Here is a 24,955-nt window from a genome sequence, read left to right as displayed (position 1 = left end):
GAGGGAGATCGGCCCCACTGTGTTGGCATTGAGGCCAGGAGCGGCTCTCCTTGCCTTTAAAAGGCAGGGAGAGTCACTCCAGCCACACTGCAAATGCAGCGTGGGCCGATTTCATTCCCAAGTGGGGCCACACAACCCTGTTTGGGAGCGAAATAATGCCCCCCCCCACTCGTGCCCCTGGGGGTGGTGGCCCAGGTTCTTTGAACTGGTTCGCCCAATGGTGGCTCCACCTCGGTCTGATTCAGTATAAGGCAGCTTCATATATTAATATATTAAAATACATATATATTAATGCTATAGTTAAATATTTCCTACAGACTGTCAACCGCCAAAATTCTAAATACTTTAGCCTGCATTCATGTGCATACTTATTTGTATGTCAGTAGGAGTAATTCAATGGTACTTGCTTCAAACTAAAATAGCATAGAATTGGACCATTAACATGTATTTAATCCCTGTAATCAGTCTGGCTGGCATCCATTTCATTTGAAATAGTAAATACCGTTATGGTGTAGTAAGATTGGCATGTATAGGTTTTGAGAATAACATTTTCTTTAAAGAAATAAACTGGCCCATTCAAAACTTGCTTCAGTATATGATCATAAGAGCTCCTTACTATTCTCATAAATTGGTCTGGAATAAAATATGATTAATTATTTTACAGAGAAGTAAATGACTAAAAATACACCATCACTTTTTTCCATAGTTTACTTAAAACATTAATTTTTAGAATTTAATTATTTTATTATTGTATTAATCAACATGGATATGTCATGAGAGATGACAGGTTAAGGGATAAATATAGGAAAAGAGTGTAAATTTCTGTTGAATGGATACTCACCTCTCAGTCTCTCAGACGGGCAAGGGAGTACAGCTATTTCTTTATTGTAATTAAGGTATTTTTACCCTACTTTCAAATGTAAAATTTTCAAAGCACTTAAGATCCAAATTAAAACAACGGGCAGGTTCTATTTATTTGTTTTATTTATTTCATTTTTATACCCCACATACCAGTTTGTCAGGACGTCTGGTTTCTGGGGAGTACGTGCTCCTGGTGGATGTGTCTGAACCTGCCAAACTTTGGTTCTTGAGCCTTCTGCTCTACTTTTGCCCAACATTCTCTGCCCTGCTTCAAACGTTGGTTACAAATAGGCAGAGAGTGTTAGGCACATGTCAGGCGGAAGGCTTGGGAAGTGAACTTTTGCAGGTTCAGGTGACACACATGCCCCAGGAACCAAAGGTTGCTGGGAACTTGTCTTCCAGAACAGAAAAGTTTTCAAACTCTTGTTTTAGAATGGCTAGAGAGGGGGCCAATGTGATCTCCCTGGGAAGGGAATTCTAGTTGTGGTGGCATCATCAAGAAAGCCCTATCCCTAGTGCCCATCAAATCAACCTTTTCTAAAGGTGGTCCCTCTTAACTGAGCAAAGAGACACATTTTAAAAGAGGTGCTTCTCTTTATTGAGCGGGGGAGAGCAACTGGCCCTCTCCAACCTCAGCACAGCATCCCTCTAGCGGCTGTTGCTAGTGTCTGTCTTGTGTTTCTTTTTAGATTGTGAGCCCTTTGGGGACAGGGATCCATCACTTTTTTATTGCTCTATATGTAAACCGCATTGGGAACTTCTGTTGAAAAGCAGTATATAAATACTCGTAGTTGCAATCCCGAGAGCAGGGCCTCTATAGCCAATTTCAGGGCTCAAGCTGGTTCATATGGATGAAGATGGTCCTTTGGATAACCTGGTCCCAGATCCTTCACACAATCTCGTCCCATTAGAGTCCAACTATCCTCTCTCCAGTTTCTAGTGCATCTTGTGAATTACATTTACACAATAATTCTAAAAGGATTACTTTGAGACCATGTCCCACTGACTTCAATTAAATTTTTAACTGTGAATGTTAGTAACATACTCTGGTGATATGTTTTATCTTAGAATGTTTATTTGTATATACAGCATCACTCAATCCAGTAGCAGACTGATTAACTTATTATAATTTCTAAAAAGATAAGTGTAAATCTGGCATAATAAATTAATTATGCAGAAATTTATAAATGGCTTCCAGTTATTCATAAAATTATGCCATTTTTTTCACCTTGCTCTTACACATACCAAGGCTGTTAATTTTACCAATAACGTACCCTGGCGTTGTTATCAAATTGTATTCTGCTTGTTTCTCTAGCTTTTTTTTTAAAACTAGGAGAGAGAGGGAGAGAGAATATGATTGACCTACGCTCAGTTAATAGTTTTATCCAGAATCGCAAAGCATAATTGCTTTGAGTCTGATTTCTGTTTGCTGCTTTCTAAAATTAACCCATTACATTCTGTTTAAGGTACTTCAAAAAGGCGGAGAGTAACAGATGAGCGAGAATTACGCATTCCTCTGGAGTATGGGTATGTAAAACTTATATTTGAATTAAATTTTGTCTCATGCTTACACAAACGTCCTGAGCCTACATATTCCAAGATAATATGAAAGAGAGTGTGGAGGGGGCATTTGAAGCTCAGAATTAGTGGATGAGAGGAGTACTTATCCCTGCTACACACTGGGTCTCCCTTGAAAATTCCAATCTCTTTCTAGCATTTTCACTCAGCCAAGCTTTCTTCTGCTTTCAGAGCCCAGCTTTGCGGAAAATGATTAAAAACTGTCTGTAGGCTATTTGAGGGGGAAATGAATGGGTGGGGAAAGAGTTAAGCCCTCCTCCACTGATTCTTCCCTGAAAGTGGTCTCTATGCAGTCACATGACCCCATTCTGAGTCGAGACATTCCAGGCCCTATTTTGGATTCCAAAATGGCACTCAGAAGGCTCCGACTCAGCATGGAGTTGTTCCGTTCCAAGCTCAGAACAGGCCCTTCATTTGAAGGGCATTCTGTTCCGAGCTCAGAACACTTGAAACGGCCTGTTTTGAGATGGAATGTTCCAAGTGTGGAATGTTCTACACATCCCTAATGATGATGATATAATCTGGAGCCAGAGCTGTGACAGTTCGGTGACCCTTAAGGAGCAGCTTTTGGTAAATGCTGGAGCACGTTCTGTCACTTGCTTACTTTTCTACACTTTTATTTATGAATATTTATTCAACAAATTTATATACTTTCCCTTTCCTGACCAAAGTCACTGGGGGGAAAAGCTAATTTACAGTATTTTCATTTCCCTTTAAGAGCCAGTGTGGTGCAGTGGTTCAAAAGTTGTTCTTGGGGAGACTCTGGTTCAGATGCCCACTAAACAGGTGACTTTGAACCAACCACTATCTCTCTGGCTAGCCTACCTTATGTGAACATATAAAATTGCCCTATACTGAGTTAGAGCTTTGGTCCAGCTCTGAGTGGCAGTGTCTCTTTCAGTTATGATATCATTTTAATTGGAGAGTCCAAGGATTGAACCTGGGGCCTTGTACATGCAAAGTGCTTGCTCTGCCACTGAGCCGTGGACGCCTATAGGATTGATGTAAAGCCACTCTCTGCCCCTTTCGCAGCATTAGCTGCGAAACCGGGTGAACAGGGGGCGGAGTTGTGGGCTTGGCCCAGGAAGCAAGCAAGCGGGCCTCCATACTGGTTCCCCGTCATGTGTTGCAGGTGGACCAATCAGAGAACAGGAGCGCCTGCATAAGCAGCCGGCACCATTCAGTTCCTTCTCAGTTGCTTTGTGGACAAGCAGCTGCCCATCCATCCCTTGACTCAGTGGGGGATATTCCAGCCGCCTTTTGGGGCCAAGTAGGAATTTTTTGGGTCTCAGCAGATTGGTTATGCTTGGGGCCTTTTTTCGCCTACTTCTCACTGACTTTGTTAAGGTTGTCACTGGGTTATTTGGTCACTTTGTAGATGAGTGCGGGTCAGGGTACATTAATTTGTAATGGTGTTGGGCTGGAGGGCTGTTATGGTGAGTGGGAATACGGAGGAAGGCTTGGTGATCTTGCGACTCTTGGGCTGGATCCGCTCTGACTCGGATGCATGCCAGCGAATGCTGCCCAGTGCCTTGCGACCTGGGTTGAGGTGGCCTGGTCTGCGTCTCCTCATCGGGGGTAACCTCATGGTAGAGATAAGGTTCGGATTGGTTCCAAGCAAAGTCAAAGTCCGGTCCTTTGTCCTCCTGTGGGCATAACACCTATGAGACTGACCCACATAGAGGATACCCGCACTTTAGTTCAATTCCTCATTGCAGGTTTGTAATTTATTCAATAAAGTGGCTCTAGTTTCTTCCAACTACACATGTCCTGTCTTTATTTGGATCTGGATTCTCCAGGATTGATGTATAACAGAGACTGGCCAGGCAAAAGTAATTGCACCATCCATCTGCATATGTAATGGACAACAAGAAGAGGAAGAATGAAAAATGCCATCTTAAATTCAAACATTTCTGCTCCTTTTTACAGTATTTTTTCTGGGAATTAGTAGGAGACCTATTGTTGATTTTTGGGTCAAAAGTAGAATCTCAAGTGCATTACAAGACAGATATACTTCAGTGTTTAAGGAGTAATAAAGAAACTCAAAAGGCTTCTGCATCCACAGAGGTAGCAAATGATATTATGATTATATGGTGTTGAAATGCATTTTATATAGAAGGTGCCCTTTTTGCTTATTCAGATGAAACATTTGTCAGTTTCATATAAATAAATTCATATAAATAAATTCATGGTGCTTACAAAAGCTTGACGTACTCAGTATGTTTACTTGCAGGTAAATCTGATCAAGTCTCATGGCACTGATCCCCAAGTCAGTGTGCCTAATTTACACATTTTGTGATTGTGCAGCCTGATCCTAGGCATGTTTACTTTGAAGTCAGTCCTGCTGACTTACTCAAAGTGTACACAAAATTTCAGTCATGGTGTGCCTTGTTACATATAACTCTATTTTACTGCAGCTGGCAAAGAGAAACACGAATAAGGAACTTCGGTGGTCGCCTTCAAGGAGAAGTAGCATATTATGCTCCATGTGGAAAGAAGTTAAGGCAGTACCCTGAAGTAGTAAAGGTATATTTTAAACATTATGCTTTTTAGTACTTATTAAGCATGCACACATTTTTAAAAAATGAACTTTTTTCCTCCAGTAAAGTTCCTTGATACAAAATGTCCTCTGATGTGAGGCTAATGTACCTTAACCTACCTCTAAATTGACCTCTTGTAAATTCATATCTCCTTGCCAGAATGTGCAAAACATTTGAGTTCTCTAATATTAGCTGTACATCAAAGCTGGGTTGTAATGACTAAAACCTGAAGTGGAAAAATATGTGATTTTTTCAGTATCTCAGCAGAAATGGAATAATGGATATCTCAAGGGACAATTTCAGCTTCAGTGCAAAAATAGGAGTGGGTGACTTCTATGAAGCCAGAGATGGACCGCAGGTATCCACTTTTTAAAAAAGTAAAGTCTTTGATCCGAGGAGTAGTATCCTAAATCTAAGTGAAATAATGTTTACTACACTCTGGAGCGTTGCTATTGTTAGCCTGTTCATTCTTAAAGTCATACGTATGACTTTATGGTAGTAGTTGTGAGTGACTGAGCACCTGACCCCAGAAAGTGCTGAAAACCTTCACAACCCAGTGGTTTCAATAGCACGGTTCAGCACCTCTCAAAGGGGCTCAGGACCCTTCAGAACCAGATTGGAAATGGCAGTCATCTAATACCATCGACCTTTGAGATTAAGTGTGTTCATGTAAATATTTTGTAGATTGGCTTTGTTGTTCCTTTATATATGGGGTGATCATAAGTCACTGTTCATATGTGCATTGTGTTTTTTATTCAGTTGACTCTATGGTATTGGTTGAAATATAGTGAAACACAGAGGTGTTCGGTTTTTGCAGAAAATTCATTATGAATTCTGCAAAGCATACATAACGAAGCTGAAAAAAAGCAGTCAGCCCCAGGGAGAAAATGATAAATGTTTATTTTTAAGGACATTTATATTTCAGCTGTGAAATACTGTGCTCTGCATTAGGCAGCATGCAGCCCAGTCCTATGCAGGCTTACTTGCTAATCGGTCTCACTCTATTCAGTGGGCCTTACTCTCTAGTATACAGTATATGATAGGACTGCAACTGTAGGAAAATACATCTTTTTTCTTCTGCTGTCTAATTTATCAGAACCATTGTCAGTGGAATCTTTCCTTATTCTAGAGGTATCTTTATTACAATATCCTTCCTTGTGTGTCACCGTTTGTTTTTCTTATTCCTATATGATGGGCAGTATTCCATTAACTGTGGTTTTAGGATATTGTGTTTCCTAGGTTTGTTTATTTCTTAATAATAAATTTTCCACAGCTACAAAACCTAGTATGTGCATAATATAAGACTGCCTACAAAAATGGATAGACATTTGCTGCAAAAACTATACACATGTGGGAAATTGTATTGTCTGGGTTTTTGTCCAGAAACTGAATTAGGAAACGGTGTCCTGAAGCTGCTCTTACAAGGGCTCAATCAGGAAACGTGAGATTAATAAAACTTGTTCAAATATCTAAATCCTTGTTGATACTTCAGCCTAGTTCTTAAAAATAGCTGATGAGATGGTAAACTTGTACCACTTTAGGTACAGGGCTGTTTAACATCTTGTGTTATAGCTTGTATCTGATTTCCCCCCTAAAATTAAAATCTAGTTTTAATTGGATTGGGTTTTTAAAAACTTGTTTTATTGTTCTGCTGTTGTTGTAAGCCAACCCAAGCAGTACTGCACATTAAATATATGAATGGATAAATAAAATAAAAAACCACTTCAGACTGCAGCTTTGGGATCACATGATAGGACATTCTTCCATTAAAGAAAACTCCTTCACACAAAACAATCCTTGCACAATAAAAATCAGTACATCAGGGAGAAGGCTAGACTGGAGCTCTTTACCCTGTCATTTAGTTTTCTACACGCAAGCATTTTATTTTATTCCTTTGCTTCAAGGAGCTTTCCATCTTATGAGCTCCAGAAGTGGTACGTTCAAGAAACAGGTTTTCCTTCCCATCTGCTATTTAGGAATGTCGAACTCATGATATATCTATATTACAGACTGAAATTCCATAGAAGTAATCTCCTCTCTTCAGGGAACATGGATTCTGTCATTCTAGGATGGGAGCTAGACCTCTCTAATGGATACTTTGGGGGAAGCCATGACCCCAAAGTATGTTGTTTTTTGGTGTGTTGTGTCTTCTACTGTTTAACTAATGTTAAGGTTTTTAATGTGATTTTAATGGAGTTTTATTGTAGTTTAACTTCTGTAGACCACCTTGGGATGCTTTAAGGAAGCTGGTGTAAAAAACTGAACAATAAAAATAAATGACAGTTGAACAAATATAATATCAGTATCAAGTTGTCCTCAAGGTATAGCTACGTAATAGCTCCGGTGATTTTGTGCTGTTCTTACTGTCGCAGATTCCTCAAATAAATCTTGGGAATTTTAGGTTTGTGAGGGGTTTGGGAATTCTTTGGTAGAACGCTACCTACTTGTAGAATTACAGTTTCAAGGGTCCTTGGGAAAAAACTATAACAGTAAAAATAAGAGTGAGGATGAATGGCAGACGACTGTTAAGTCTGTTTTTAAGGCCATGTTCTCACAGCCCGTGTGATCATAGTTGAAGACTTAACTACAGTTGGTGAGATAGGTGCGCTCCTGTGGAGCATGCCTTGAGAACCTATGCTTTAGCATGAATTATAGTCCCACCATTAACTAGGTTTAAAATAAAAATCGGCAGGTGTAATCAGATCATAGTTGCCCATTGTAGTTTAATCCTAGTTAACCATGCATTCTTACATCACACTCACGGGAGCATGCCCTCCTTACAGATCATAATTAACCCTTTAACTACGATCACATGGGTCATGAGAATACGGCCAAAACGTGGAATACAGAATGCACTCAGAATGCTTATTCTGTCTAACTATATGACAAATTTTAGTTTGATTTTGATAATGTACTTAACATGTTGCATAATAGCTACCCTTTTAATTACTTCCTTCAACTTTTCTTGCCACTTCCATTAAATTGGGATTTTCCTAAATAATGCATTACTGCTTTCCTATTACTAGGACACATGGTCTCAGTTATATTATTACACCCATTGTATACACTATATACTATGTGTCCTTCCTAGGGTTTCAATTCCTCTTGTGTACTTGCTGCTAGATTCTGTCCAGTTTGCAGAAGCATGGATAGCTACTGAACAAACGTCTCTTTAGAGCATAGTTGCTCTATGTACATATCAGTACATAGGTACTGATTTGTTCTGAGCAAAGGTTTGCTAAGAACATAGGTCCTGAGCAAACTTCTCCTTAAGTTTTAGATGTTGCCTATGCTGACAGCTACAAAAGCAAAGGAAGGGAAGGAGGCTTCCGCAGATAATTTCTCTCTCAGTTCTGACTGGCAGAAAAGGTTGTGTCCCAAAAATACCCTGTAGACAAGTCCACATGTAATGGTAGCAAGTAAGTATGGGAGAGCCATCAGTCACCCTGAGTGTGAACTCTTGCCACAGCCGCTGTTTCAGTGACATGAGAAGCCAAGAATGCCCAGTGAATGTTGGGCAGAGAATGTTAGCCACCTCAGCCTAACATTCTTAACCAACATTCAAAGTTGACTTGATAATGTTGGATTGAGGCGGGTAACCAATATTCTCCACCCACCATATCCTGGACATTTCTGGTGGCAACCTGTGTCTCTCCCATACTTACTTGCCGTTATTATGTGCCCTACTGGCATATATCGCCATAGATGTGTCATTACCAGCACACAGGCACATGTACAGAAAACTGGAATAGCACTTCTGACAAATTTGTTTAGATTTCTTCCTGGGGTTAACTGCTTGACTGTGGATTCTTTGTGCCACTTCCATTTGTCTAGTTCTTGGTACGTCTTTGGCGAATGTTGTCAAATGCACCTTGGGATCAGTTCCAGCTAGGCAAACAAGCTAAACCTTCCGATTATTCAGGGTGGTAGCTCTGAACCCTTAACCCTTGTCCTCATTTTGAGTGGAGGCAGGAGACATTTAAGAAACTTGGAGAGCACGGGCACTGTTGCGTTAGAGTTAGTGTGAAGCTGTACAGAATGTTGAACTTTGGAGAGCATTAACTGAAGGTAAGTAACTCTTCAGTGTCAGGGGAACTTTCACTTTTTATTGTAATGTGTGTGCTTTGGAAAACATTACTGACAAGTGCAAAGTGTCTTATTCAAAGCAGCAGCTGCTTGGTGGTTTTTTTTAATACAATCAAATAATGTTTTGGCTTACTGGTATAAATATACTTTTGTATATGCTTTTATATGTCTATGTATGTGTTATGTTTATACACTTCAGGCTCTCTTACAAAGTTATTACATGTCAATGGTATTTGCAAATCCCATATCGTGTCATTGTGTGTGAGGGGATTACTGAATAAATGCTCTTTGTCACCAGTAAACCTTTGGTAATCTATCCTTGCTCCCACTTACATAGGAGTTGCATGTGTCATTTTAAAGTGTACCAGTTAGGTTTAGAACTGCAGATTCCAATATCATTAACTTCAAACCAAGGGTATTTCATTATTACCCTTTCTGTCCTTACCTTATTACTTTACCATCACTTGTTGAATGTTAAAATTATATACTTTAAAACATTGAATACACACTGGTAATGAACTTACTTGCCCTGGTCCAACAAAGCAGGACTGTATGTGGAAGCAGAATTTTTCATATGCGACAGATACACATCTCCATTGTGATGCTTATCGCACCCCACTGAATTTGGCTCTGTTGATCTTTGGTGCAGGTGAGAATGCACAGTCTCATTCTCAAGGCATCTAACTCTTACTCAAATTAGTTTCACACTGTAAGCCTAGAAAATGATGCAGCCGATGTGTTTTTATGCTTTTTGATCACCTTCGTTTCTTTCTGTCCCCCCCCCACCCCCGGCCTGCCATTTGCTTTTTGTTCAGGCAATATTTGGTTTGCACTGCTTTGATTTCCATATCACTCCATACATTGCTCCTGAAATAGGATGCTACCTATAACGTATTGTCGAAAAGGGTGGAGATGTAGTCTGTCAGGCTGAGCCATTGGGCGGCTACTGTAGGTGGTAAAGGGCTGGAAGCTGGGGCCCAAGAGAATCAGCGGACCAATAGTCAGGAATGCTCCAAGGGTTGAGCCGAGCAGACAAACTAGAAACCAGGGATCGGACAGAAGCTAGAAGTCAGAAATGGAGCTAAAAGTCAAACTGTGCGGAAGATTCTGGAGCCAGGTATTGAGCAAAAAGCCAGAAATTAGGGACCAGCCAAACAAAGTCAAGCTGTGCAAATGAGTCAGGAGCCAGGTTTAAGCAATGAGGCAGAGATCAGGAGCTACATCAAGAGTCGAGAAGTTGGGTTAGACCAAGAGAAGCAGACACAACCCCCTAGGATTAAGGAATCCTTAAAACTGAGGCAAGGCCTGCCTCCAACAGGAAGCTTCTTATACTCTTCATGTTTTTCAGAGAGCCAGTTTTTCAGCGAGCCAGTTGGCAATTCAGCAAGCTGCCCCAAGGGACAGCAATAAACAGATTCTCAGTTCAGAATCCAATAGATCTTGACAAAGTCGTAGCGTGGTGTAGTGGTTAGAGTGCTGGACTAGGACCGGAGAGACCCGAGTTTAAATCCCCATTCAGCCATGAAACTAGCTGGGTGACTCTGGGCCAGTCACTTCTCTCTCAGCCTAACCTACTTCACAGGGTTGTTGTGAAAGAGAAACTCAAGTATGCGGTACACCGCTCTGGGCTCCTTGGAGGAAGAGCGAGATATAAATGTAAAAATAATAATAATAATAATTATTATTATTATTATTATTATTATTATACTTTGATCTCAGTTATAGACACATCTTTCTATGTAAAAAGATCCAATAGATTTCAGTTAGAATATTTCTAATGTTGGACCCAAGATCTTAGTTTTCATGTATTAGTTTCTGTCAGTAGATTCTGACCTAAGTGTTTCAAGTAAAGTTATTAACTAAAGAGTACCTGTATTTCTTTCTCCAACAGCTTGGGGAGGGATTGGTTTTCAGTGGGTTGTGAGGTAGCTTCACATACCCCACATTGGTTTTCCATTTCAAATTGTACAATTTTATTTCAGAGCTATACCACTTGTCTCTTTGGATACTCCTCAAGGCAAGCATTCCCTGTACACAGAAAAAAAGATGTCAGGGGGAAAGTTTCTAGCCCTGCCTTTTTCCTGACATGCTAGCTTTCTATGTGCAGGTAACTTTTTGTATAGAGAAGCATTCAGCTATGCAAATCCCCATGTAGAGTCTGAAATGGTATAGCCCACACAGATTTTTCTGCCTCAGTGAGAACAAAGGCCTGAAAAAATGTGAGAGATACAGTTCAGAAGGGATCAGCCTACTTTGCCTGTTTAAGATTAAGAAACAATACAAGACTCTTCTTGTGCAAATTAAATGAAAGCGGCCCTTAAAACTAAAGACAGTGTTTGGAGCCACAGGAATTTGGGATAAAAGAGCATAGATTTAAGTTTAAATTGTGTGATGTGATAACAGATGATTGCATGAAAACAATATATTTTAAATATCATGCTGACTAATGAATTTGACTTAGTTTGAAGTACTTGTAAAGCAACAGGTAGCACTTGGAAACATTCATTAGTAAATTTCTCTTCTGTCTAATATTAACCTTTCAGTTTGGATAATTAGGCAAAATAGAACCCCAAAACAACGTTGTCTGAAGCAGGGGTTAGGGGGTGGTTGCTCAGGGCCCCAGCTTAGGCGCTCCGCACTGCAATACAGCAATAGCCTTGCTTTGGACAACGCTACAAGGAGTAGAGCATATCTAGTCTTTTTCAGTTGTTGAGACATATTTGAATAAGAGCCCTTGATAAAGGCTTTTACCTAAATATGCTCGGCCATTAGTAACAACTAATTTGGAGACATTTGAAAATTCCTTCATACTTTTTTGCCTCTCTGAGCGGGGGCTAGGGGGCGGTTGCTCAGGGCCTCACCTTAGGGACCCTGCACCACAGCACAGCAAGAGTGATTTGTCTTTGGAGGGTCCCACACTGTTTTCACCTTGGGCCCTGTACAAGATGGAGGTGGCCCTGCCCAAAACAATATAGTATTGACATGGAAGCAGTGGACTTTATATTGGACACTATTATAGCTGATCATTCATGTTTAATACTAAAAAGCCATAAAATAATATCACTTGTAGAACTTGGCCACATTGGAGAAGAAGACAGAGATGTGTTTGTATGTCTGATTTCTTAAAAGATTTTCAAATTGCAGCTCCATGTATGTTTTCCCTGGAAAGGAAAATAGTAGTGCAGGGACATAACTTTAATAGGGAAAATGGCATTGAGGAAAGAGTTAGTCCTCTTCCTCCAGCACCATGGTTTCTATCCAGAATTCCCCTGGCTGCTCTTTGCAAACATTGAAAGAAACTGGAAATGCAGTCAAGCATCTCTGTCATGTTCAGCCCTCGAACCAACCATTTGGAACTTGGTTGGAGTAATAGTGTGTTTTTCTTCAAATCTGAAAGAGACAAATTCTGGTGAGTGTGTGTGTGTGTGTGCTAAACTACTGAGAAAGTTGCAAGCCCAAGGTAAGGGCTTCATTGTTGCTTCCCCAGAATGTATGGCAAAATGTATGTATACAGTGGTGAGTAAAGCCTTAACTGACTAATCCGCCGATTAAATCAGATCAAGTTTGCAGATCTAACACTAACAGATATATAGACATATGCTTCTGTGTATGTATGTGAGCTGATATACATGTTTATCTTTTTGTCCATTTTGTGTTTATAATGCCTTTCTGTGAAATATATTAATTACAAGGGGATGCAGTGGTGTTTGCTGAAAGAAGAAGAAGTCCTTCCACGTATCAGAGCTATGGAAGGGCGGAGAGGACGGCCACCAAATCCAGATAGGCAGCGTTCCAAAGAGGGATCAAAAATGAGACGTCGTAAAGGTCGACCTCCAAATGTCGGTAGCACCGAGTTCCTTGACAACACAGATGCTAAACTATTGAGAAAGTTGCAAGCCCAAGGTAAGGGCTTTATTATTGCTTCCTCAGAATGTATGGCAAAAGTATCTACTGGAAATTGATATTCCTGTTTTTAAAGGCAAGTACCTGTCATAGGCCTCTGGTAATATGCATTTCCTTATTACACAGATTCGGCCTCCTACTCAAGCTCTCAGCAGTGGGGTCTTATTATCCATGCTAAATTCCACTTCAGTCAGTAGAATTAAGTGTGGTTTTAAGAGCTTGTAATGGAGAGCAGGATTGCAATTTATGTGACCAAAGAGGAAGGAATCTCATTGTATGTAGATTTTTCCGGTGATCTTGGATCTAAGAAGTAATCTTATTTTTACCTTAGCTTGATCTTAAAGGTGCCTGCTAGACTCTAAAACAAGGATAATATAAATTCAGTGCCCCACACAATCCCCCTGTATCTTCAGATTAGGATATGTGGAATATTAAGAAGAAGAATCGGATGCTCATCCAGAACAGATAGTCAATGAGAAAATTATGATCATATGTTTAATTTACCTAATTCTGGGACAGCCGAGATATCTGAGCACTGGGACAGCTGAGGTATCATCCAGGATGGTGGCAGCTGTTCCATTTTCATACTTCACATTACGTGAAATAGTATGAAATTCTCATATTTCACATTACATGAAGCCATTGTGTAGGAGGTGCTTGTAGAAATTTGATGACAAACTTGTTACATACATTCTGTAAAAATGTATTTAGTTAGGGTATTGAAGACCCCCAAAGCTCAAAACATAAACTTTTGTCCATCCATCCAAATCTTAGGGTTTAAATCCAGCAATCTCGATTGTCACCTAATAAGTACAAAGTTATGGCTTCTCCAGACCTGTTCCTTTCTCAGTCCTCTCCTCTTCCTCTTGTGGAGCAAATGGAGCAACTTCCGTACTCTGGAGGATGGGATGGGAGGGTTGGTGAAGGTACCAGGTCAATTTCAGAGCTGGAGCGGCCACAGTTGCAGGCTTTTTCACTCTGTAGATCCCCCCACAATTAGTTCAGCTTTTTTTAAGTACAAATTATTTCTGCTTCTCTTCCTCTGTTAATCTTCATTTGAAATATCCACAAGGTGAAGAGATGATTTAATAAACATATAATTTCTTCCTAACCTATGGTTACAAATATATATTTAAAATACATATCAGCTGTACAAAATCTGGAGGCTCCTTCCTTTCTACCACATTCCAATGAATGATAAAAATATCTGTGTATGTTAGCTATACACACACACTCTAGTTTGGGATAGTCTGTGTATATATCCAGTTTCCCTAATTATAAAGCATTTTAGTTTACAATCTTGAATAATTCTCCATTTACATCAGTAGTTCAACCTGCAAGCTTCCAAGTTAACAATACATTATTTGTCAGAGGACTTCAAGGATTATTTCACTAGGACACATGGAGCTCCCACTAAACATTCAGGAACCCCAGAAATTGATCATATAGTAAATTACTAGCAAGCTGCTCCTATAAGTTGTAGATAGCTATTTACATGACCAAGGTATGAATGCCTGAATAGATCACATGTGATGTGCAGATCTGTTATGAGGAACTGTCATGAAAATTTGCTGACTCTGGCACAAAACCTCAGTCTTAACAACAATAATGAAAAGTTTAATATTATATTAACCATTAGAAGCAATTGTCTCCTTTAGGGTGGAGCAGGGGAGCAGCAAGCACAATGTTTGGCAGTTTAGGGAACTGCTCCTTATCAGCCTTGCATTCTCATTTCTATTTACTACTGACTTTTAATTACCACAAGGGAGAGACTGATGGAATCCAAAGGATGAAAGGAATTTTACCTTCTAATCGTGGAACTTGAGCCCTTAGCTTATGATCTCATCTGGCAGGCAGGGGGATGGTTCTCATTTGTATTTCTGGTGCTTGTATATTTACATATGTGCCTCACAATGTGATCAACACTACAGAGTTGAGTTCAAGCTCCTAACACTTATGGGAAGAGAATAATTATCCAGCATTTGGCACATGCTTCAGAGCACACGCCAACCTCCTGGATATTCTCATTTCAATGGCTCCTGATTCCATAAATTGGCACATATGCATTGCTCCAAAGAGGATGCATCTGTGGAGTAAATGTTCTGCCAGTAATTCCAGTGTTGTTAGTTGTGGTTGTTTTTTCTAAGAGAACTTGTCTTACACTGTAGATTCTGCTGTGCTATGTACAAATATTATACATATACCTGTGGTTTCATAACTGTTGCTGCACAGCAACATTTTTCATTGCATTTTCAAGAAACCTAGTTGATCTGAATTGTGATTCGTTGACACTCATAAGTATGGGCTCTGTGCCTGCGCAGACTATTGGGGCAGAATTGGTTAGCTCCTCGTGGTGGTGATAACTGGCTTCGGTGCATGACCCATATCCGTTTATTTTGGTGGTTTGGCGGCTTTGCCCCTCAGTTCCTTTCTGACCACCAAAGTGCTCACACCTTCAGTTGCTACAGCTCCTCAGAAAGTTCTCTTCATTGTTTATTCTGTAAAACAAAGATATACTACTTAATTGGTTTTACCCTGGACTGTTCCTGACTAATCTTTTGGAAAATGTAACTTAAATCTATTCATTTTGTTGTGTTTGGTTTGGACTGGCTGTGGACTTTCTATTGCCTATTGGACAACAGCTATTTCAATAAAACTTAGTGTTTTGTTCAGGAGCAAGGTTGACTGTTACATCCAAATCTACGCACCTTGCATCTTGATGGTGTGGAAGACAGATTACTGAACAAAGTCTTGTTAAATGATAAGAAGGTCTCCATCAGGAAAAACTACAATTGCAAATAGAGGAGATTTTAACTGTATGCTAAACTGCAACACTTCTCCCTAACTTCTGCCACTATACAAAAGGTTCTGTAACTGACAGGTTTAAAGTTAAAGGGTTTGGCCAATGTTTCCCTTAAAATCCATCTGGCTGCTATCTCCTCTCACCACAGTGGCTGGAATGGAAAGACCGTTTTCAGTCATCTGGACTGCAAAAAGTTTTTGAAGAGGGTATGCACCTGTTCATGAGCCTATAGACAAATGGTGCTTGTCTCTAGTCTTAGTAGCCTTAACAGAAAAACTCTTTGAGCCAATGGCAGCTGCAAATCTTAATTTGATGTCCCTTAAGATAGCTTTTTTTTTAGTAGCAATTACTATAGCATGTAGAGTAAGTGAGCTCACTGCTTTAAGCATTGATGAACCACATAACAAATTTCACCCAGATAAAGTGGTCTTGCAGTTAGATTCTGCTATCCACACAAAAGTGGTTACTGACATTCACTTGAACCAGGATATGATATTGCCCACTTTCTTTAGAGACCCTTCTACACCATTAGAAAAGGCAGTACATTGCCTAGATGAGCGTAGATAATTGCTATTCTATTTTAAAAGAATGCATGAATTTAGAAGGACAAAGAAGCTTTTTGTAGCTTATAAGAACAAAAATAAAGGCCTGCCTCTGTCTAGGCAATGGCTTTCTTACTATATACCTTACCTACAAATTGCAGAAGGTGGATACACCAAAGTCAGTCAGGCCCATTCCACAAGGCCGTATGCAGCCTCTGCAGCCCATTTGTCGGGAATTAAATTCAAAGATATAGCAATAGCAATAGCACTTACATTTATATACCGCTCTATAGCTGGAAGCTCTCTAAGCAGTTTACAATGATTTAGCATATTGCCCCCCAACATTCTGGGTACTCATTTGTTTAGCTGCAACCTGGTCCTTTGACCAGACCTTTGTGAAACAATATGCATATTTGTTTAGCTGCAACCTGGTCCTTTGACCAGACCTTTGTGAAACAATATGCACTTGACCTTCACTCTGTAGCAGCGGCAAATTTTGGGAAGAGTGTGTTAAAAAGGGTACTTAAATAGTTTTCTGTTCCCTCCTCCAGTGGAAAAGCTCATAATTCACCCATACTTATGAGAGTCAACAGATCATGATCCAGATAAACAGGTTGCTTACCTGTAATAGATGATCTGGTAGTGATCCGTTGACATTCATAAGACCCTCCCATCCGTCCCCACTGCAGAAATTTCAGCAACAAAAAACAAAAAAGCCTCACCTTTACAATGAGGCTTACCTTTTGAAAAGAGAACAGGCTGTCCTCCATTGGTGGCCATCAAGGAAAGAACAGAGAGGCAAAGGTGCTGAAATTAACGGATATGGGGCACACACAGAAGGCGGCTATCAGTGCCATGAGTAGCTAACGAATTCTGCCCGAATGGGCTGCGCAGGCACAGAGCCCATATAAATGTCAACAGATAACTATCAGATAATCCGTTACAGGTAAGCAACCTGTTTTTCTAGTGGGAGTAGCAACAGTCAGTGAAGCAGTTCTCCGGTTGGAACTGTCAGCCACTTCTCAGGGTGATCATGATAGGAGGGAAATTCCTATCTTTACCAGAAACTATTGGGAGGCAGTGGTGGAAATAGGGGGCACTTCAGTTAGAACTGTGCAGTTGTGTAGTTGCTGATTGCGTAGCAGTCCCCTCCTCCCCTGTGACATAGCCTGCTGATACAAGTGCAGATGGCTAGTAATTAACAACTGTGCACTTACATGGTGCTGACTAAGGTGCCCCCGGCCTCCATCTTTGATTTCTGGTAAGTATGGGGATTGCCCTTCATCTCGATCACACCCCACAATGGTAATCAGTAGTTTCTACTAGTGAACTGCTTCACCAACCACTGCTGAGTGGGAAGAGCCATATCTCAGGATTAGGGCATGTGCTTGGCATGCATAGTCCCAGGTATTCTCCTTAGCCTCTCACCAGTTAAAAGGAGTCTGGTAGAAGGGCTTGCATTTTTTCCCCTTTTCTGCTTGTCTTGTGGCACCTGACCCATTCTCCTAAATTTCTCCAAGTTAATAGACTACACTCACCTTTGACATGAGATGGTGTTTCCCATTTCAGACCACAGATTGGACAGGGATTCCCAGATGTTGTTCACTACAACTCCCAGCATCCCCAACTGCAATGGCCTTTGGCTGGGGATTATGGGAGTTGCAGTCAACAACTTCTGGGAATCTCTGTTAGAGGGAACACTGGTCCCACAGCTTCTCATATTGTGTGTCAAGGTGATGCCATTAAGATAGCTCTTGTTGAAGACTTGTTGGGCAACATACTTCTCACAGAGTCCTGTCTGAGAGTCTCAACGTCTAGTAACAAAGGCTGAAGGAATAGCACAGGACACTTAAGCTCGTTTCAGACATAGCAGGAACTGGCTTAGAACTGCAGTTTGCAGTTGAAATGCTAAACTGGAGATTGCATCACAGACAATCCTCCATCCCCAGTTTGGGAAACTCCAAAGGCAGGTTAGAGTTTTTGGTCCCCCGAGCTTGGTTCTGCCCACTTGTATAGTTATGCTGTTGCCAGGCTGTGGGCATGGCTTCACAACTCGAGGAAATTGTTCACAATTGACCAGGAGCTTCAAGGGGGTGTGTGATGATTATAGACTTCAAGCAGTGCTCCTCTGGTAGTGCTGCTGATCCTTTAATTATAAGAGCAGCAGGGCCTGGTGTGCCTGTTGCAGGCAGAGGAAGTAGGAAGTTTGTGGGGCGGGACATGGCATTAGGTCAGGGGACACACCATGGAGTGCTGGGTAAGCCCTAGAGTGTAACTGTTGTTGGTGCTACTCTGAGCTAGCTTCTCACTGGTTGCAGCCACAACTTAAACCTGTAACCAAAAGTTATAGCAGTGGATGCATGCAGACAACACAATGGCCCCTTCTAACAGAGGTAGAGCAGTGAAACTGAGGAGTAATCCCAGGTCTAAATTCCAGTTTGGGAAGTACAGTAAACTGGACCCTGTGGTTTGGTTGTGAAGCATTCAGATATTGCATGAAACCACAGTTTCAGTTTTGCTTGCAACCTTTAACTCCAGTTTCGTCGATGTCTGAATGAGGCCCCGGTAAGTATATGAATGTTGCAGTGCCCATCCAGATACCTTGTAGCCAAGGTAAGTCACTTGTTGTGCTATATAGCAGAAACGTAGGGTACAAATTTCCTGAATGAGTGAATAATTAAATTTTGAGCTGCAGCTTAGAGAACGCTAAGGCAGTCGGAAAATAACTGAGGGTAATCACGTCCAGCCCGCCCTTAAATAACATGCTCTGCATGGGGGCGAGCCTTGGACGCCTCAGCAAGCTGAGGCATGGCTACCATGGGTTTCCTGTGCAGGCACAGAACCCATCCTTATGGCTGTTGACGGATCTTGATCCAGATCCTCAGGATGCTGTGGTGCCAAAAGGACCTAGATTTCCTCATCCCATGGAAGGAGAAACTGCTGTGATTTTCTGTTGCTGTCTCTGTGAATTGCTAGAATGTTGGCAGGTTGGCAATGCTTCATGAGTTTACTTTCTAGATAGATAGATACTTTATTATGGTCATTGATCCAACGAGAGACACACACACACACCAGTGCAAATCATAGTAAATATAATACAAGTAGTACAAAGTATAATGCCAGGGTCTTCATAATACTGATACCTCAACCAGCTCAGATCTAATCTTAGGAACACAGGAAGCTGCCATATACTGAGTTAAGACCATAGGACCATCTAGCTCAGTGGACTGACAGCAGCTTCTCCAAGCTTGCAGGCAGGAATCTCTCTCAGCCAGGGGCGTAGCAAGGTTGGAGTGGGCCCAGAGACAAGATTTTAAAATGCCCCCCCCCCAAAGTCCAGGGCCTCCGCACACCCCAGGCCCCCAAGGATTTAAGTCTGATATTCCAAAATAAGTATGCTGCCTGCAAATACATTTCACTGAATACACACACACACATCACAATATATAGTGATATACATTGAGTACTATACATTTGTATTACTTTTAATGCCTAGAACACACTAGAAAGATGAATTATTAAAATGGGCCCCTCGCTGCAGATTAGCAAAGGAGACTTTCAACCATGCAGGGTGAGCCTATGTTTGTTTTCCCAGAATTCTGAACAAATTCAGTCAAGTTTGATTGCAGGAGGTTTTTCACAGGAGGCTTTTAAAGCCCTTTAAGACACATCTCCTCTGGAATGGAGGTGCTGCATTCACATGTTGGCCAGATTTACCCTGAAGTCCCTGCAAGTTATTGGGGAGCAGTTCACACACAAGAAAAATAAAATAAAAGCACAAGACATGCTTCACAGTTCTCACTCAGACCTTCTGGGTTGCAAAACAACTTGAACATAAGTGCATTTATAAATGAATGAATAAATAAATAAAATTAATAAAATACTGTTCCAGAAGTTTTTGCAATTTTCTGCCATGAAACAAGCCACTTATAGGACTTTTTAGATAGTTTTTTTTAAGTCAGCAAATTTTCCAAGCTGTTTCAAAATAAATATTCAGAGACTTCTCGGTCCCTCCCCCCCCATATCCAAGCCCTATGGCAAGCAGATCCCTATATATGGGGGGGGGGGGCGGGAAAGGTAACCACAAAAAGGAGTTCACACTCTACCTGGCAAATGCTGGTCTGGGTTAAGCAGGGCAGCAAGGGGTCTTCTGCTGCAGAGAACACTCTGGCTGCCTCCTCCTTCCTGGCTTGCTTGGGCCCTACTCGAGTTCAGGCTTCACTGCGGCCTACACGAGGCCTCCGTGAAAGCCCCGCCCACCCGCCGATCAGCTGAGAGGCGGGAGAAAAGGAGCTCTTTGCAGCTTGCCTGCTGCTTCGATTGCGGGCCAGCAGAACAAGCAGGAGAGACGGCAAAGAGGGCAAGTGGCTGAGAGGCTATGGGGCTGGGCAGGGGGCAATGGGGAGTCACATGAGGTGCCCCTGGGGTGCCCCTCCAGGCAGTGGGGCCCCCAGACAACTGTCTCCCCTTGCCCTATCATTGTTACGCGCCTGCTCTCAGCCCTATCTTGGAGATGCCAGGGAGGTAACTTGGAGCCTAGATGGTCTTCCCAGAGTGCTCTTCTCTTGGAGCCTAGATGCTCTATCCTCTAGGGGGAATATCTTACAGTGCTCACACATCAAGTTTCCCATTCCTATGCAACCAGGGCAGACCCTGCTTTGCTAAGAGGACAAGTCACGCTTACTATCACAAGACCAGCTCACATGTGGCCACACCAAATTTGGCCACACACAGCCACTGCTCCCTCTAAAGTGCACGTGTGCATGCATGCACACACACCAATTTCCAGGCCCCCACGCAGCAGTTTCTGGTGGGCACACAGTCTCTGCTGTGCCTGCCACTGCCACCCAACTGCCCGGCACACACACACACCCACCCACAGCTGGGAAGGATTGCCATGCTTTTCGCCCTCTCCAGCTGGGCCTCCTCGTCCTCCATTTCCAGCTGTGGATCTCGTGAGATCTGCAGATGGAGCAGCCAGAGGATGACGGGAGGGAGGAGGATGGGAGGCAGCGGCGGCAGCTCCCCTCCACCCAGTGATTCCCCCCAGCAGGGGTGGAAAAAGTGGGAAAAAAATTCACAACTTGCCCTATTGTTATCAGGGCTGAAAAGGATGTGACTAGGGAGAGCAACATTTTGTCCTTTGAACATTTCCTTACCCCTCCTCAGTTCCTCCAGCACCCATCGCTTGCAGGAGGATAGGAAAGAGAAAACTACAACGAGAGAGAGAGAGTGTGTGTGTGTGTGTTATGTGCGCGCACTGCCTTGATGCTGCCACCCAGGACTCTTTCTGCTCACTGATTGTAAAAATTAGAGGGAACATTGCACATAGCGTTAGGGGTGCACAATGATCAGTTAGTAAAAAGGATGCATATCCATCATCCGTTCTAGCAGGAATATATAATAAGAGGGGGCAAAGAAGAGAGATACGAATATCCCTATAAAATGAACAATATAAAAGAATGTGGCCATAGGGACAGATCCTGAGTTTACTTTCTAACCTAGGAATCTTTTGTTATACTTAATTTGTTTATTATTAGAAATAATTAGAAATGTGTTTACTATTAGAAAAGTAATAGTAACTGCTGCAGCCTATAGTACCATAACAATCCTTTCATTGACCTTGCAAGTTCTGAGTGACATTCTTCAATTATTGTAAGATAAATACTTTTTCCTTTACCCTACAAAAAAACTGCTTGATAGTTTGAAGTATACATTAGTATCCCTTTCCTTATGTAACTACTTGCTTAAAAACAATTATATTGTTTCACACCTAACCCTCTTTTTAATATAAAACATTCATGTTCCCCTGAGGAAATAACAAAAGAAGAACTGTTTGTATGAAATCATGACAAGAAAATTCTCAAGTCAACATTTTTATATGTGCAGACCAAATCCAGCCTTATTTCATCTTTACTTTGATGAGTCCACAATCTGTGGGAATGACCTTGTATTAATAAGCAGTAATACCCTTAGTATTTGTGTTACAGAAATTGCTAGGCAAGCAGCACAAATCAAGCTTTTGAGAAAACTTCAGAAGCAAGAACAGGCCCGAGCTGCCAAAGAGGCAAAAAAACAGCAAGGTAAGTACTAAACTTCTTCTTAGAAATCTTAGACCCTTGAAGATGCGTTGTTGAATTCATAGATATTAGGTTTCCATTAGCTTTCATTTACTTACTGCTGTCATTTTTCTCCCTTTGCCTTATTTATAGCTATTATGGCTGCAGAAGCAAAAAGAAAGCAAAAAGAACAGATAAAGATAATGAAACAGCAGGTAATTTATGTCCTTCCTGTTTCAGCTGTTAGCATTACAGGAGCAACTATAGAATAACTAGTTTGGGGGAGCCAGAGATTGGCAAAGAAAGTTATTAGGGGAACAAGGATTTTGCTATACATTAAGTGCTTATAGAGGCAATGTAATTAATGTTATCACTTATCAGCCTGTTTACCTTGTTAATGATGCTCACTTGACATTTTCAAATTTATTCAGAAAATGGGCCAGATTATTAGAAAACACTGTATTTTTTGATTAGGCCAAACTTTCCAATCTGCTTTCCAGGCTAGTTTTCTCTTCCTGCCCAAGAACATGTGGCAGGAAATACTGGGGTCGGGGGAGATGTTGGTACCAGGATAGCTGAAATCTGCAGGGCAGATAACCCTGCACCAGCCCCCCGCACACATGGTCTCACCCAACCTAGTTCCTAGTTGGGAAGGAAGCTAAGGGCTTGGCTTGGCTCTTGGGAAGCTGGAGGAGTCTCCTACTGCTTCCCCAGTCAACGTCAAACCGGAAATGCCCAACGTGCATGTGCTGACCGGGGCGACAAGGAAGTACGCTGCTGCCCTGCACCAGCGATTTTAAAGAAAGCGCCAGTGGGGAAAATGCTGTGTGTGTGTGTGTGTGTGTGTGTGTGTGTGAATGCTCTGTGTGTGTGTGTCTGTGTGTGTGTGAAATCACCCTTCCCGAACCTTAAAGGTAACCCACCCACCCCCTGCACTGAACCACCGGACCTTCAAACCAGTTTGGTGGTCTGCAAAAGGACAGCTGAACTGGATTGTGCATATCCCTAATCTCCTGGAAGTTTTTCACACATGGCTTTGTGGTGCGGGGTATCCAAGGGGCGAGTGAGCTTCGCATTAGAATTGTGTCATTTAAATTCAGGGGATTATTGGGGCCGTTCCCATAGATGTGGTTCCTCTGCATGTTCCCTGTGCATATTTTTCTGTGCACAGTTGCACAGCTTGCTCTGGGCTTTTCTCCAGCCAATGGTTTCCTAGATTAGGTGGATGCCACGCTTCCCTTTTTTCGAATGGCACATGTGTGGTGCAGAGACAAACACTGTACTTGAGGAGAAATCCTCCCAGTACTGAGAGTATTCTGTGTCCAGCTTTCTTAATAGTGGTGAAGGTACAGTGTTTGTTTCTGCAAAGAAAAATATGTTGGAAATGTGTTGCTGATGGTCAAGCAACATTTCCTATCTGTCCAGAATGTTGGAGTGCTACTTGAAGTATTTGCGCACAAGCGCAAGACTGCCAGTGCTTTGCTAGAAGCCCGCAGCCTCATGGACAGGTCAGCATTGCCTGCATTTTGCTGCACAACATGTGGGCCACTGTTTTATGGATCCATGTACTCCATTAACAGCCATTTTACATGAAAGAATTATTTGTTAGTCATTTGAATTTAACATGTATTTCTTGTGAGAAAAATATGTGCAGACAAAGCCAGTTGTATCACAAATGCTGTATTATAGCTGTGTTGACTTCTCCGCTCTCTGAAAATACTAATCAGAAACAGTAGGCCACATTTGCACATAACGTGGAAACGCAGTTGAACAAAGCTGATCCATTGCCAGAAATAAGAAATGGGTTCTGTGCCTGCGCAGGAACCTCATGGGCCAAATGCTACAGCTTCTTGTGGTGCCCACACTCATTTCAGGTGAGCAGGATACCATATTCCTCAATTCCTTTCCGACCACCATTGCATTCAGATCTTGTAGGCTTTTGCTCCTCAATCAGAATTGGTTCTTTCAGAGTTCTTTAAAAACAAACAAAAATACTTTTATTAGACAGATTTTATGGTATTGACATGGAATCCTAGCTGACCACTCTCTACAGATCACATTTTAAATGGACAGAACTTAGGTTTCAGACTCTAACTTCCAGTTGACTACTCTCAATGGATATGTTATTAGAAGGGGGAAGGAAATCTTTCAAGTGGTGCTCTGAATGTGGAGCAAAATTGCCATCCCCAAACTGCCATAACTCCTGCTTAATTCACCTGGCGGAGTGGCACAACACTACAACTTATAAGATATGTTTTTCTCTAAACAGACCAGGAGAAATCATGCCCTCAAGTTATGCACTGCTTTATATGATGATGCCCTGGTTCTTCAACTCTGAGATAGGATACTCCCTTGATATTGAAGTCAGTATTGACACTGGCACTGAGGGCTGCACAACATGAACAGTCTAATCAGATGCACCTACAGCATTGGAAGATCAATCAACATCCATTCACTCAACACCAAAGCTGTCAGCATCGACAGCCTCAATGCCACACCTTTCAATGCCGATTACTTGATATCAACTTTGGTTGTCGAGAGCGATGCCAGTACTATCTAGGCTTCAATGTTCGATATCTCTGG

General features: G+C 41.7%; 1 protein-coding gene across 30 annotated transcripts in view; it reads left to right on the top strand.

Moving 5' to 3' along the window:
• BAZ2B (bromodomain adjacent to zinc finger domain 2B) overlaps window positions 1–24,955 on the top strand; it is a 284,396-nt gene that overhangs the window by 185,944 nt on the left and 73,497 nt on the right. For 24 of the 30 annotated variants that reach the window (XM_053260587.1, XM_053260524.1, XM_053260510.1 and 21 more), the window contains 6 exons: window positions 2,328–2,388; window positions 4,857–4,965; window positions 5,236–5,337; window positions 12,758–12,968; window positions 22,304–22,396; window positions 22,526–22,587. In XM_053260587.1, coding sequence (XP_053116562.1) covers window positions 2,328–2,388; window positions 4,857–4,965; window positions 5,236–5,337; window positions 12,758–12,968; window positions 22,304–22,396; window positions 22,526–22,587 — 638 coding nt within the window. The remainder of the gene's footprint in view (window positions 1–2,327; window positions 2,389–4,856; window positions 4,966–5,235; window positions 5,338–12,757; window positions 12,969–22,303; window positions 22,397–22,525; window positions 22,588–24,955) is intronic. The other 6 variants (XM_053260616.1, XM_053260500.1, XM_053260606.1 and 3 more) reach the window with 1 other exon arrangement.

Source organism: Hemicordylus capensis, chromosome 1 (genome assembly GCF_027244095.1).
Source record: "Hemicordylus capensis ecotype Gifberg chromosome 1, rHemCap1.1.pri, whole genome shotgun sequence".
NCBI lineage: Eukaryota > Metazoa > Chordata > Lepidosauria > Squamata > Cordylidae > Hemicordylus > Hemicordylus capensis.
The sequence above is the reverse complement of the archived record's forward strand: the minus strand, read 5'-3'. Positions and strand labels throughout refer to the sequence as shown.